At 43.7% G+C, this 16,024-nt stretch overlaps 1 protein-coding gene across 2 annotated transcripts in view; it reads left to right on the forward strand.

Annotated features, from left to right (window-relative positions):
- Positions 1-16,024, forward strand: part of LRRK1 (leucine rich repeat kinase 1) — an 800,699-nt gene that overhangs the window by 398,553 nt on the left and 386,122 nt on the right. For both annotated transcript variants that reach the window (XM_085644543.1, XM_085644544.1), the window contains exons 8-9: positions 5,939-6,066; positions 6,186-6,349. In XM_085644543.1, coding sequence (XP_085500669.1) covers positions 5,939-6,066; positions 6,186-6,349 — 292 coding nt within the window. The remainder of the gene's footprint in view (positions 1-5,938; positions 6,067-6,185; positions 6,350-16,024) is intronic.

The raw sequence follows: 16,024 nt of genomic DNA on the forward strand, positions 1-16,024 counted from the left end.
TATACTGTACTGAACTCTACATATAGATAGATACATATACAGTGACTTTTAAATATATCTCTATATATAAATTTATATATGGAGATATATTTCTAAGTCACTGGCTATGTATCTATCTATGTGTATATATCTCTACATGGATTTGCAGTTAAGAATAGTAAATACACACCACACATACCAGAAATGACTTGTCGCAGCTTTACCAATGCATTTCGACCTCCGCGGTGTGTGAGTGTGTGTGTGTGGGTGTGTGTGTGTGTGTGTGTGTGTGTGTGTGTCTATCTGTCTGTCCCCCCCCGCCCCCAACTCCACCCCTGTTGGTCACCAGTAGGTAGAACAGTGTTTTTGACTTGCCTATTTCTTTGGCGCTGTTAAACGACTCTTCACGAAAGTTTCCCAAAAAAGTTTCATGTTGGGTTTTGCTGTGCATAGAAAGTTTTGGGGTGATTCGTCAAGTGGGGGCCGAGGAAAAAAGTGAATCAAAAAAGTGTGTTTACCATGTTAATTGCCACAGACTCTTTAGACAAGCCTGCAGCATGATTCGCTGAATGGAATTACACCAAATTTGGCAAACTAGCTTTTGGTCCCCAGATTATGTTTTTTGTATTTTGGTGTAGATCCTTTCAGTAGTTTGCGAGATATTAAAAGAAAATCTAAATTTCAAATTTGTATATCTATGATTGTGAAGTTTTGTGAATAATGACAAGCTTGTGCATAGATCTGCAAAGCTCAAATTGCCTGCCAACACTTAAACCAGGAAGTGTTGGTAGCCATCGTGGGACTTTGCTTTAGCCGAGTCCCACACAAAACATGAATAAAAAGTTAAGGGGGCAAAGTAGGAATACCCTGACCACCAAGTCTTGGTCTTAGGGTCCCAGAGGGACCCCGGCAGGGCAAAAAAGCATTTTATTTATTAATTCACTGCAATTTTCGCAAAATATTTGCTAATATCTTTGTGGATGGAAAAAAACTAAAAAACAAGTTTGGTCTCCCACGCTTGTTTTTCAAATAGCCCCGAAGTGGGCCAGGTCCCGAGGGCATGCCCCCCAAAAAGGGAAGGGGTGCACGGGGTCCCCTCCAAGGGCTTGTTAATGCCCCGGGGACCACCACCTCCCTGGGGCTCATGTTTAAAGTAAACGGGGAAGGGCTTACGAACCCCCCTGGGCCCTGGGTACCGCCACCTCCTCGGGGCTAAAAAATGAAAACACACAGTGGGTTGCTGAGAGGTTTTCGGTGGTCAACAAGCCCTCCTGCTACCTGTAGTAAGTCCCACACAGCAGAATTGCTAAGAGGTGTTCATAGGCCGCATCCCCTTTCTCCTCCACTCTGCAAACGCGCCTCCTGGCACCCTGCTGGTAGGGGGGATGAATTCCTTTTGGATGCTGAGGGTTCTTGGGGGCTCAGAAGCCCTCCTGTTACCTCCAGTAAGTCCGGCACAGCAGGATTCCTGAGAGCTGGTGGGAGGCCCCGCCCCCTCACTCCACCACTCTGCAAACGTGACTATAAGTTAAAAACCATAGAAATTTACTGAAAAAAACCAAAGGTTACAGGGACGTTATAGTTAGGAAATCGAAGTTGACCCACCCTATAAATTCACCTAAAAAAACAAAAGTTACAGGGGCGTTCTAGTTGGGAAATAGAATTAAAAAAAACTTTGAAATTCACTGAAGAAAAACAAAGGTTACTGGGACGTTATAGATAGGCTCGGATTTTACTCGTACAAAACCAGTGAAATTCAGCAGTTATAGTTACCTGAGCTAAGTATAACTGACAGCCCGTAATGTACTGCTTATGACCTCACATATTACATCACTCATAACATGATCCGTGACATCACTGACTGTTAGAGTTAACCGCACAAGAGTGATTGTATATTTGCCACCTGATCTAGAGGGCTTGACTCAGTCAATTTCTGCAAAGCTAACTCTTTGCAAGACTGTTCTGGATATGGTGATGGACTCTCCCCCAACATGCTGGGAAATATCCTCAAACAATTCACGAACATTTCATTGTGTGACTCACACGAATACACTCCTTAAACCATTATTTCTCCCACAGCTATTTCTGTCTTTTTTACCTGTGGTGCTTCCTTTTCACATTTCCTCTCATACCTTTTTTGTTGCTGCTCTTCTTTTTCCCCTTGGAAGGGCAGCTTTTTAAAAAATGTTGTTTTTACTGGACTGTAACCCGGGTGTGAAGATGAGCTTCTGTGGTTCACCTTTATTTTATTTTTAAATTATTTTAGTTTTTACAGCTGTACCTGTACAGGTATGCTCTTCTGTGCACCAGCTTTAAAAACTATTTAATTTACAGGTGTGCCCCTTGCTGATGCTTGTTATAGGCAGTGCCTCCCTGTACTCTTGGTATTCACACCACTGCCCACGACATTCTGCCGCCTGCTACTGCTGCAGTATGTTAGAAGTCAGTGCAGTACATGCGGTGGAATGCCCAGTAACGAAGCTGGTGTAGGGAGAAGGCTGTTTACCTCCCCGAGCATGGTAACAGGGTTATATCAATGGACATTGACAATGTACCCCTACTTTGCGTGTTTATTTCCAGTGTCCACATTGGGTGACAGTAGAGTCTGCAGTGTCAAACATTTCTAGGTTTTCTCCGAGAGGTTTTCTTCTCACTGTGGCTCCTGCTGTGGCTTCTTTGATAGAAAGCACTCTGTTGTGGTGAAAGATTTTTCACCACAACACTAGCGGTGGTGAAAATGACTCCACCTTAGTGCACTGAAAATGTGCCAGCCAAACTACAAATCAGCGCTAATTGTTTCCTTGATATATATAGGGTCCTCTCCATTAAGAAATGTTTTGCAATAATTGTAGGTTTACACCAACAACTGTCTGCTTTACTACTGCCAGAAATTCACTAAATGTTTCCTGGCAGGTATAAATGGATTTACTGTTGCAAATTGCTCTATGGCAAGTGTCGGAAAATCTGCAGAAGTAAATCCCACGCATTTTACATTTTGATTAGTTAACCCTTAACAATTTCAATATTGGCATGTGCAGCAAATGGGGGGAAAAGAACATTTACTGTAACGTACAACAGAAAAGAAACATAACTCCTTGACGGGAGAGATACACCACTGATGAGAAACGCAATATACACAAACGTTTAGCTAAATAGACTCTGACATGCACCAACTTGGTTCATTTATAAGGGCAGAAGACCCATTGCCCATACGGAACAACTCTGTTATAGTTGAAACAGGTTAGGCAGAAGAGCCTCCAGGTCCAAACACCCACTGCAAATCATCCTGGATAGACAAACTATCACAATCACGGGTAGACTGACTAAGCAAAGCTGACTGCCCCAGAGCGTCCCTTGCATCGATGTTTTGTAATACTCTTAGAGATAACTAGTACTCTAGCTGAGATTTGGCGAAGAAATGGGGAAGTAATGGGTGAAACACACTACCTGCACTTTGGGACTGACTGAGTTTCTGCCCTTCTGAAGTGGTTCTATCCCATAATAAGAGCAGCAATATATACATGCAAGTTAAACAGTGGTAGCTGCCACTGTATAATTTATGATTTAGCTTCACTTTCCATAGAAAGGCTGTTTGTGATTTGTCTATATTTTTGGGCCACATGAATGGATTTGTATCAAATTTGGCACCCAATTTGCGTATGTAGTTAAGTTCTGCATGCGGGGCTTTAGTCATTTAGATTTCATGCCATTCCAGGTCCTCGTTTGACTCCAGGTAACTAAATGTTCTATAAATACCTGACCCAAGCTATTGCTCTTTATCTTTTAAATATGAGATCTGAAGTTTTCAAAACCTCAAACACTGCAATGGCTTGGAGATCCCCTACTATTCAAAAAGTCATTTGTCTGCCCAAAATTCCTTTGCATCTTGTGGTTGAGTCTCTACTGAATGGCACCGCTTTATTAAACTTGATTCGTTCTGTTGGAATCATTTAATTTGTCACTTCCTTATCCTGATATTTCTTCATCAATTTGCTGTGATAGATATTATCCTTCTTATAGAATATGCTCATCAGTGAATATATATATCTATATATATTTCAGCTTGTGCATCCACAAACTACTATAAAATGTGTGCATGTCATCATAGATGTAATAAGTATTATTTTATGCCTCCATCAACTATGTATACTCAAATGATTTAGAGTTCCTACAGCTAGAAAATGTATGGATATTTTCAATAGTTCTTCATGCATTCTCACAAAATCCTGAGAGTTATCTCTTACTTGATCCAGCATTCAATCACATTTTCAATCTTTACAAAAGTTATCAACCAAGTTCTTTTTATTAATTGATTTGTTTTATTTCCTCGTGTGTTCGTTCTTTTTTTCTTCTTTGAATTGTAAGTTCTCCATTTACAAATTACTACTGATCTTTCTAAATATATAAATTCAAGACCTAATTTGAAACCACATACTTAAATAAAGACCTATTTAAAAGATTCAGTAAGACTGATTCCAAAACATTTTCAGTGTTCCAACCTTGAATCTTTTGCGATCCTTATTGCTAAAAGGATGCCAATGTGAGTGCTCTATTCCTATCTTTTCAGTCTGCACTTTGTCCACCAAATGCATTTCTTTTAATTGTACATGACTGTTACCAGCTGGTCATACTGTTGAAACATTGTGAATTATTTGAAAACATATTTGATCAATATTATGTCCAAATTCCATAAAACCCCCCCAAAAATGTTCTTATTAAACCAAAAGATTATTTAAAGTAATCTGATCTATTGGACTAAGTATTCTATGATTTGTATTAATGTAGGTGGACTGTAGATCCTTAAACGGATTTAATCTCTAGGGTTCTGTGTTCCTCACTGATTGTGCTTCTTAGAGGTGTGTTGCAAAACATTGAATGGAGGATATTCATCGCGTGATTAATTGTAATATATGTAGGTAGATAATAAATCTTTGTTTGATTATGCGTCATAATCAGAAAATATAAAAACATAACACATAAATACATTAAAAACATTAAAATATACAGGCCACCGTATTGCGCTCAGATCACACATTATATAAACAGTAAGTACAAGTTAGAGGAAAACAGGCCAACCTATCAATCACATCATTGTAAATTAGGCACTCATAATTGTATTCCAATATAGAGCTTCTTCCTAATAGGAAGTAACTGCCAGCATCACTGCATGATCAGGTAAGAACTGTAAATATAAAAACGCAGGTCGAAATTGGACAAAGTCCCTGGATTTTAAAAGCGGTATTAAATACTTTTTATGCAAAAAAACATTAAAATATTCTCCCGTCCACACGTGAGGCTAGCTAAGGAGTCTACTTGCCCATCCATATATTAAGAGTGAGCGTGACTCTTTCACACCACTGAAGGTTGCTCATGGACTTCCTTTTATGTCCTGATGAAGATCCGCCTGTTAGGTCTTTAATTACCACACTTCCAAATGATTGTATGCATTTGCTTTTTTCAGTCTAAAAATATAAATATTGCACTGTTTTTCATAATACAGTGTCTAATTGCGTTTTGTTTCTCTCTCTCTGTCTCGCATATGAATGAGGTTTGTTGTGTAAACAATATTGAGTATTATTGTGTATCCTTGTCAATAGGACCAATTGTTTTTGTATCGTATTGCACCCAGGTCCTTTGGCCATTTTGGGTTACCCCATTAGTTCGTAATGGAATCCAGAATTAAAAGCAAGGTGGAATATCACTTTTATGGTAATACCACTCAGGATTACCGGGTAAGAATGGGTTCCGAAATTGAGAATTACCACCAGCATTAGTTGCAGTATCCCCAAGGTAATTTCCCATTTCTCATGTGAAAAGTAAGAAATCATGTCCTGATCTTTTCTTAATTGTGATAAATGTACAGATTGTGAGACCCAAATTCAAATATTTAGCCGAAGAGTCCATAATTGCAAAAAAATGATATCACTATGTTTTATTGACCATGTTGTTGCCCTCACAGATTACTTGAAATTGATGTGTCCAGCAACAGACTATCCTGTCTTTCTGTTGGGTTTCTGCATCTGACAAGTCTTCAGAAACTGACTGCTTCCAAAAACCTTTTAGAAAAATTATTTGATGAAGAAAATGGTAAGTGGTGCTATTGTACTTTGGTGGTATAGTAATAAGCTACCCTGAAATTATAAACCAATACAGAGCGTTATAATGAAAGCTTTTATTCTTTCACATCTTTTGAATATTTGTTTCAGCAACAAATTGGATTGGATTGAGAAAACTGCAAGAGCTGGATGTGTCTGACAATCAATTGACCGAGCTGCCTGTCCTGTTCATTCACTGTTTTAAATCACTGAGCTGTCTGAATGCTTCCAAAAACAGGCTGAAGTTATTTCCGGATCCCTGGGCCTGTCCGCTGGTAGGTACTGTGTAATCACAAGCTTGCCTGCTGTGATATATTCTTTGTTTCCAGTGGCTTACTGAAAAATATGGAGTGCATCAGGTACCCAACAAAAATACATTGTTATACCAGTCCTGTTTTTCAGCAGTGATGCAAGAAAGTGCAGATATAAATTTCTGCCAGCCAATCCACATGACCTTTTTAAGAAGTTGTTTGATAAGTAATCTGGCAGAGTTATTTTAAGTGAAATGTTCTCCCCAAGAAACGTAACGTAATCTTACTAAAACTATAACAAGGAATTGGAATGGCTCTAATTGTTAAAAACCATATGTTAATGAAAAACTGTTGGCAAATGTGCTTCCAGTGTTGCAGGCATGGGTCCAATTCAGAAAGAATGTGCTATTTGTAGATGTGACTTACCCTTGGCATACTCCTGAATTCAAAGACTTTTAGCCTTATTTACAGTTTGTCAGACTGTATACTCAGTAAAAACTTGGCGACTATCCCGTCCGAGGTATTACATGTATCGTAGACTATAATGCACTGGTAGTATGGCGGACAGGACATTCGCCACTTTTGTTACAGCATAACCCGTGCACCAATTGCTAAATAAGGCACTCAATGTGGAGTACTACAAGTGTAAGCATCTGTCATACCTCTGCTTTTCTATTGTCGGCTAACCTCCACCTCCAGACAATACTACGCTCTGATTGAAAGCCCCCGTGTCTTCCCATTCCTTTGTGAACATGGAAGCCTTCCAGAACTGAATTCTACCATCCTGATATTTTCTACCAAGACCCCAGACTCCAAAAATGATGGTCCACCTGTCCAGACCCTATCCAGTAATCACCATGTCCAGATCTTCAGAGGATAATATTCTTAACTCCCCTGATATGAAGTGAAGTTGGTTACTCCCAACCCTTCACTGAGCCCCCCTCATCCCAAAATCTTGACCTGCTTGAGATGACATCTGGTTTAGTTTATAATTTATTTAATCTATTCTCCACTGTTTTCTAACAAGATTGACAAACTAACCAAATTGGTCACTCCGTTTGAACGATCACTTCTCAGCAATCCTTTAACTCTTCACCTGATGTGACAATAATCGAAGTTTTCCAATCTGTCTTCGTCCAAAATTGCAGCACTGAAACAGCCCTGCTGCAAGTGATTGATGATGCGTTGCATATACTCGACTCCGGGGAATCCTGTCTTCTGATTCCTCTTGACCTCTCTGCAGCCTTTGACACTGTTAATCACAGCACCCTCCTCAACACTCTACAACTGAGAACGTGATTCGATGACACAGTGCTTAAATGGTTTGCCTCTTTCCTCTCAGACAGATCCCAAATGATTAAGATAGCGAACAGTCTTTCATCTCTATTGGCTGTAGGTCAAGGTGTCCCTCAAGGCTCTATCCTGGCACCGACTCTGTTTAATCTCTACCTGGAACCATTAGGGAACCTCCTAAGCAAATCTGGGATCCATTACCATCTTTATGCGGATGACACTCAAATCTACCTCAAGGTGTCTTCCGCACACGATCTCTCTTTACTCGACTCTACTCTCAACTCCATCCACAACAGGATGTTAGCTCACCAACTCATTCTAAATCCCGCCAAAACTCCTCCTTTCGACATCTCTCTCACCTCCTCCTGTTCAATCGTGGATGGATCAGCTGAACCTGCTCAACAACAAACCCATCATTGTCGACAGCGCTAAATCTCTAGGTGTCATTCTTGACAAAAGACTCAACTTAATCTCCCACATCAACTCTAATGCCAAGAACGCACGGTACCAGTTGCGCCTTCTATGGGGGATCCGTCGGTTCTTCCCGGAGAATGACTTAAAAACCTTGGTACAATCGCTGGTACTCTCATGACTGGATTATTGCAATTCTCTTCTGACAGGCCTACCCAAATCCCACCTCTCCCCTCTCAAATCCATCCTCCATTCAGCAGCTCGCTTCATTTCAGGGTCTAAACGAGGCGACCACATCACTCCTATCCTGTCCTCTCTTCGATGGCTTCCGATTGAGGCAAGATCTATTTACAAAACTGCCTGCATCACACACAAAGCCTTGCATTTGTCCTCCCCTCGTTACCTGGCAAATAAATTGAAATTGTCCGGAGGCTCTCGACCCTCTCGTAATGCAGAAAAGCTTCTGCTTGAGCCCCACGTCTTCAAAAGGGAAAGATCGATGGCGCAATCCTTCTCAGGCAATGCGGTGAGAATATGGAACTCACTTCCCCCCTTGCTCCGGGCCATCTCCTCTACCCGGATCTTCAAAGCTGAACTCAAAACTCTTCTCTTCCAAAGACACTTTCAGAACTAATACTTTCATACTCCGGCCCCTCTTGGAAATTCACTCTTCATTGTAAATTTGTATTTTTTCCTGTGCATCCCTCACCCCTGCGTGCTGTGTTGGATTTTGTGTTTGTGTACCCTTCATTTTTAGTCTGTGTAATGTTATATTCTGTACCACTTTTCTCTTGTAACGTAACTAGCTCTATTGTACAGCGCTCTGACACCTTTGGGTAATGTCCGCGCTTTATAAAAATGCACTAAATAAATAAATAAATGTGACTTTTTGCGCCTCTACTCTAGTTACAACTTTTCCTGGAGAAATAATTCGATGAACATACACTCTTCTAGCCCCACAGAACATGCACATCCTCCTCCAAAGACGATATTCATACACCTGTCAAAGATTATGACCTATACTCGTAATACCTGGGCGTTAACATATCTACCTATCCTCTTACTGAGCCGTCTTTCTTCCAGTCCATTCCTGTTGTGAGTGAACACAGGCCCTCATCTAAAACTTGTTTCCCAATTAAAGCTGATCACTGCAACATCATTCAGATCCAACTTGAAAAACTGTCATTAAAACTGTGAAATAACTGTAGATCTGTAGTAGTGCACAGATTGGAAATCTCTGATTACATTGAAACATTATGACCTTGACCTCTTTAATCTCACTAAAACATGGTTCTCACATGTCTTGATCATGAAAACTGAGTTGGTGGGGTGTGGTAATGTATAAACATTTAGGGTAGACAAATTGCCTCTTGCTCTTTCTCTTTATTCCAGTGCTTGGCTGTTGAAATTAAGATGGAGCAGTCTCTACTACTTCATAATTGTCATTTTGCACCCCTTAGGAACAACTCTACTTTTATTGAAAAATGCACGAAGCACATGACCAAGCCTCTTGGGTACCAACATCTTTCTTTCTTATTTAGAACATATTATATTATCATTTTCATTGTTTAACAGGAAACAAAAAGACATATCTTCTATTGTGCATACCTTTGTGCTGCCTGTTACACTGTAACATCTACACCCCCTACAAATCATGACCATGCAACAAATTATCACAAATAATACACATCAAGGTTTGGCTGAAAAGGAATATTATCTCGATGCCTAGAACTGTCTAATCAAGTCGATTTGGAGTCTTCTGTAGTGTTCCCAGCCTGCCCATATCTTGGGATATTTGTGTGGGCACACCCTCGCCAGATAAATCGGCCCTTCCCTTGCCATGCAGGGATCCAGCCCCTTCCTCTCAAAATACAGCATGCATATTTTTTCAGTGCAAAGTGATGCCCCACTACGGCACCCCAACGGCAAGCCACAGCAATGCCATTTCGTACCTATAACTGTCAAGATATATGTGGATTTGTAGGAGGATACCAGCATCTTTCTAAGTGAGTACTTTCATAATTTCTTTCATAAAATGACCTTTCTCAACACTTCTCCACACACATCAATGGGACAATCCTGTCCTCTTAATTGTAAAAGAAGTAACTTAGCCAAATAAGGTACCCAATCCCTGTAGATTGGTCCGATTGCTGCTTCATTCCTTTTACGTATTCCTCAATCATAGCTGTGCACAAACAAAATGGAGTTTATAAGCTTTAAGGACACTAAGAATCTTGATCTCAGCCTCCACAGATTCATTCCACTGATGTCAATATATCCACTTATAATATCCACAACTGCTTAGCAAATGCACTGAGCAGTCTAACCCCTGCCGTACGTACATGCCCACCAATTTTGGAGGTCCTCCCTGTCCCTCCCCAACAGTACATTTTACAGCCTTTCCAGGGTGGATCTGTGTCAAGCAGTATGAGTTTGTGGGTATATGCAAACTCATCCAATAGTCCCCACCTATGGAAGTAGATTTAGTCACATGAAAATATTTTTGGAGCTCTGAAAGACAATTGCTACTCCTAACAAATTTGAATAGCAGACAAAGGTGGTCACTTAGGGAGTGTAAATCACTGTGTTCGAGGCATATGAGCTGCAGATTATACACTGTGCATAGATCGCCATCTGGTGTTGGGCCCGGATGTTTGCAGTTTGTTTTTCCTCTTGGAAAGTCTTTGGAAGTCACGAGTTCGGTGACTCCTCCCTTGGTTCGTATTGCGCATGGGCTTCGGCTCCATCCTCAGATTGTTTTTTTCCGCCATCGGGCTCGGATGTAATACTTCGCGCTCCGGTTCCGAACTTTCCAGTTCACCGATCGACGCAAAATCCTTGCTCATCGAGATCCTTCAGATAATAAATCCTCTTAATCACCTTCTCTTCGGCACTTCTACGATTCCGGTCGTCGACGGCGGCCTTCGGGCCTATTCCGGCTCCGGTCTCGGCTGATGGAAAGAACTCCTTTCAAGAAGTGCCCTCGATGTGGGTCCAAGTTTCCCCACACCGATCTCCACGAGGTGTGCAACCTCTGCCTCTCCCCTGAACACGAGGCTCGAGACTGTCCCGCCTGCAAGTCTTTTCGCTCCAAAAAGACTATTCGAGATCGACGGGCTAGACGCAACATGGCGCACTCCTCGACCTCCGCTCCAGTCGACATCTTCGGGGACGACGTCGAAGCTCCGGGACAGCAGAACATCGAAGAAGAGGACGACGACCTCGTCGGTGCTTCCGAGGCCGATGACTCAGATGTGGAGGACATCACCCCGGCGCAGAGGGTCGTGAGTACAATACCCCCTCCCACACCGATACCCAAAAAGGCTTCGGTCACACCTTCGCCTTCGGGCCTAGGCAAGACCAAGGATACTGCTTCTCACACCCCACCTTCGGGCCGGGTAAAGAAGCCTATTAAGCCTTCCGGCAGCTCGGGCTCGAGCCAGCCTACCATCGGTACCAAAAAACACCCTTCGGCACCGAAGAAAAGATCGGCCTCCATCTCCACACCGAACCCAGTACCAAAGCCTTCGGTGTCGAAACCTGCCCTGCCGGTGCCGACCACACATCACAAGGCCCTCGGCACCGACACTCCCGTACCGAAGCCTCCTTCGGCGCCGACCAAAAAATCAGAGGTCCCAAAGAAGCACGGCTTGGACAAGCCTAAAAAGCCGTCGGCCCCGAAAACGTTGGCGCCGACCGAACAACCAGTGTCGCAAGAACTTTTCACACCGGATCTTCTCCAAAAGACACTCGCCAAGGATCCAAAAACTGGACATTTGACATTGTCTACAAAAAAGAGACACCTGGACAAACCAGCTCCACCTCCACCTCCAAAGAGGAAAGACACTGCTACCTCCCCTTTCAGAGTGCCTTCCCCTCCTCCTCCACCTCCTCCACCCTCCCCACCTCTACCCTCTCCACCCCCGCCTCATCGTTCCCCAACCTTGTCTCCTGCCCCAGACGACTTAGGAGACCCATATTATGATCCAGCAGATGTGCCACAGGATCCCACCCCTACTGGATCTCCAGACCCATGGGACGACTATAATAATCCGGACATCCCAGATGTCCCACAGGATGACCTTTACCCATCTAGGCCATCCCCACCTGAAGATTCCTTGGATTTTCACCACCTATTACAAAGGGCGGCACACTACCACGGGGTGAAGTTACACACTGACCCAGTGGAGGAGGATTTTCTCCTAGACACCTTTGACGACGCACACAGGTCTACTGCCATCCTACCTATGTTAAAAGGGGTGATTAAACATGCACCGGAGGTCTTTAAAGGCCCAGTCAGGGCCAGGGTCCTAAACCCCCGTATAGAGAAGAAATACAAGGCCGCCCCCACAGACCCTTCATATATTAAAGGCCCTGCACCATTGGATTCCCTAGTGGTATCTACAGCTAGGAAACGCTCAAATTCTCAGGCGTCAGGCGAAGCACCACCACCTGACAAAGAGTCCAAGCTCCTAGACGCGTCAGGGAAGCGCACTGCGTCACAAGCCGCCAACATATGGCGGATCGCCAACACGCAAGCGCTATTGGCCAGATACGACAGGGCGCACTACGATGAGTTAGAGACCATCATGCACCATCTCCCTGAAAAATATAAGAACAGGGCCAATGAATTGATCCAAGAGGGAAAAATAATAACTAATACCTCTATTCGCTGTGCCCTAGATGCAGCAGATACAGCCTCCAGGGCCATAAACACCAGTGTCCTTCTACGTCGTCATGCCTGGCTCAGAGTTTCAGGTTTTAAACCTGAGGTACAAGCCTCTATATTAAATCACCCATTCGACCAAGATCATCTATTTGGCCCAAAAGTTGATGAAGCCCTCGAAGATGAAAAAAGATACTGACACGGCGAAATCCATGGGAGCCCTACAGTCACACACTCCTAGGTGCTCTTTTCGCCGCTCTTCCTTTCGAGGCACGGGCAGAGGCTACTCCTCGGATAGTGCATCCACGTCCTACAAATCCCCTCCTCAATCTACCTTCACAAAGGGTTATCAAAGAGGCGGATACAGAGGCAATAATAATAAGGGCAGAGGCAAAACAAATACCACCCGCTCTGCCACACCCACTACCCAATGACTTTCCCCCGCTCCCTCCAGACCATTCCACTCCGGTCGGGGGCAGAATACAACATTTCCTTCACGTCTGGGAGACAATCACCTCAGACAGATGGGTGACACAAATTATTCAGTCAGGGTATTGCTTAGAACTAACATCTGTCCTCCCAAACATTCCACCCAGGCACCGCCCTATGTCTCAAGAACATACTGCACTGCTGAAACAGGAGGTGATCTCCCTCCTGCAAAAAGGAGCCATAGAGCAGGTCCCCATAAATCAGCAAAATTTAGGGGTCTACTCCCTGTACTTTCTGATTCCAAAGACAGACGAGACTCTACGACCTATCCTAGATCTCAGACCTCTAAACACTTACATACATTCAGACCATTTTCACATGGTAACCCTACAACAGGTTCTTCCACTCCTCTCCCAGAACGATTTTCTCACCACTCTGGACTTGAAAGACGCATACTTTCATATTCCAGTACACCAGTCTCACCGAAAGTACCTCAGATTTGTGGTGGACGGGCAACACTACCAGTTCAAGGTGCTCCCGTTCGGGGTAACAACAGCACCAATGGTATTTACCAAGTGCCTAGCAGTAGTGGCTGCACACCTCAGAAGACAGCACATTCACGTCTTCCTGTATCTGGACGATTGGCTTATAAAAGCCACGTCCTACAAACAATGTGTGCAACATACCGCCGCTACAGTCCAACTACTTCACCAGTTAGGGTTCACGGTGAACCATCAAAAATCCCACCTCGTACCATCACACACAAAACAATACCTCGGTGCCACCATAGACACCTCAAAAGCCATAGCCTATCCCAATCCTGCCAGGATTGCAAAGATACAGGCTCTGCGTTAAAAATTCATATCTCAACACTCTCTCCCAGCAAGAGTGTTTATGCAACTGATAGGGATGATGGCCTCTTGCATCTTCATAGTGCCCCATGCTAGACTCCAGATGCGTCCACTCCAAGAGTGCTTAGCGCGCCAGTGGAACCAGGCCCAGGGACAACTGGCAGATCTGGTGTTGGTAGACGGTCGCACCCATAGCTCTCTGCAGTGGTGGAACACCACAAACCTTTCCAGAGGTCGACCGTTCCTCGACCCGGTCCCACAGATAATCCTCACAACAGACGCATCGCTCTCCGGCTGGGAAGCTCATCTGTTACATCTCACAGCACAGGGCACATGGACGCCACAACAGAAGTTACTCCACATCAACCATCTGGAGTTACTAGCAATCTTCCTCGCCCTAAAATCCTTCCAGACGCAGATTTCAGGCAAGGCAGTCCTCATTCGCACAGACAACATGACTGCCATGTACTACATTCAAAAGCAGGGGGGCACACACTCTCCACAGCTCTCTCAGCTAGCACAGAGCATGTGGAGATGGGCAATTCCACAAAAAATCTTTCTCCTGGCCCAACACGTCCCAGGAGTCCAAAACACCGTGGCAGATCTGCTCAGCAGACAGACGCAGCAGATCCACGAGTGGGAACTTCACCCACAAGTTCTTCACCCGTTCTTTCAGAAGTGGGGGCATCCACACATAGACCTATTTGCCACCCACGAAAACAAAAAATGCCCAAGCTTCGCCGCCAGATATCCACACCCATTGTCCAAAGGCAATGCAATATGGATGAACTGGTCAAACAAATTTGAATACGCTTTTCCACCTCTACCACTAATTCCATTAGTGGTGCGAAAGCTACAACAGCATTCCCTAACACTGATCCTAGTAGCTCCAACATGGGCCAGACAACCGTGGTACACCACACTGCTGGAACTCTCAGTAGTACCACACCAAAAGCTACACCTCTCACCATGCCTCCTAACCCAGAACCATGGAGAGATCAGGCACCCGGACCCAGCTCAGCTCAACCTTGCGATCTGGCTCCTGAAATCCTAGAATTCGGATACCTTAACCTTCCCCCTGATTGCATGAACATTATCAGGGAAGCTAGACGCCCTACTACTAGGGCATGCCATGCTGCAAAGTGGAAAAGATTTGTTGTTTACTGCCATAACACCACAATCAATCCTTTACATGTGTCCATACAGCACATCATATGTTATTTACTCCACTTACAAAGGTGTAACCTAGCATATACTTCCATTAGGTTACACGTCGCTGCCATTGCTGCTTACTTACAGAACAGGCAGCACCTATCACTCTTCAGAGTGCCTGCCATCAAGGCCTTCATGGAAGGCCTCAAAAGAGTAATTCCACCCAGAGTACCACCCTCACCGATCTGGAATTTGAATATAGTTCTCACACGGTTAATGGGACCCCTTTTCGAACCATTACATAAATGTGAGCTCCAATTTCTCACATGGAAAACAGCTTTTCTAGTGCCCATCACTTCCCTCAGAAGGGTTAGTGAAATACAAGCACTCACTATACAGGAACCTTTTCTTCAAATGCATCAGAACAAGGTTGTACTCCGCACCAACCCAAAATTTCTACCCAAAGTCATTTCTCCATTCCATTTAAACCAGTCGGTAGAATTACCAGTCTTTTTCTCATAACCTCAAACTGTTGCGGAAAGAGCGTTACACACACTGGATGTAAAAAGGGGTTTACTTTACTACATCCAACGCACACAACCTTTCAGGAAAACCAAACAGCTATTTGTGTCCTTCTCTCCACCACATAAAGGCAACCCTATTTCTAAATCAGGGATAGCTAGGTGGATTGTAAAATGCATGCAGATTTGCTACCACAAAGCAAAACGAACGCTATTGGTTCCCCCTAAAACCCACTCTACAAGAAAGATAGGGGCTTCTATGGCTTTTCTAGGAAACATACCACTAGATGACATATGCAAAGCAGCCACATGGTCAACACCGCACACTTTCACAAAACATTACTGTGTAGATGTGCAAACCAAGCAACAAGCTACT

Source organism: Triturus cristatus, chromosome 3_1 (assembly GCF_964204655.1).
Source record: "Triturus cristatus chromosome 3_1, aTriCri1.1, whole genome shotgun sequence".
Lineage (NCBI taxonomy): Eukaryota > Metazoa > Chordata > Amphibia > Caudata > Salamandridae > Triturus > Triturus cristatus.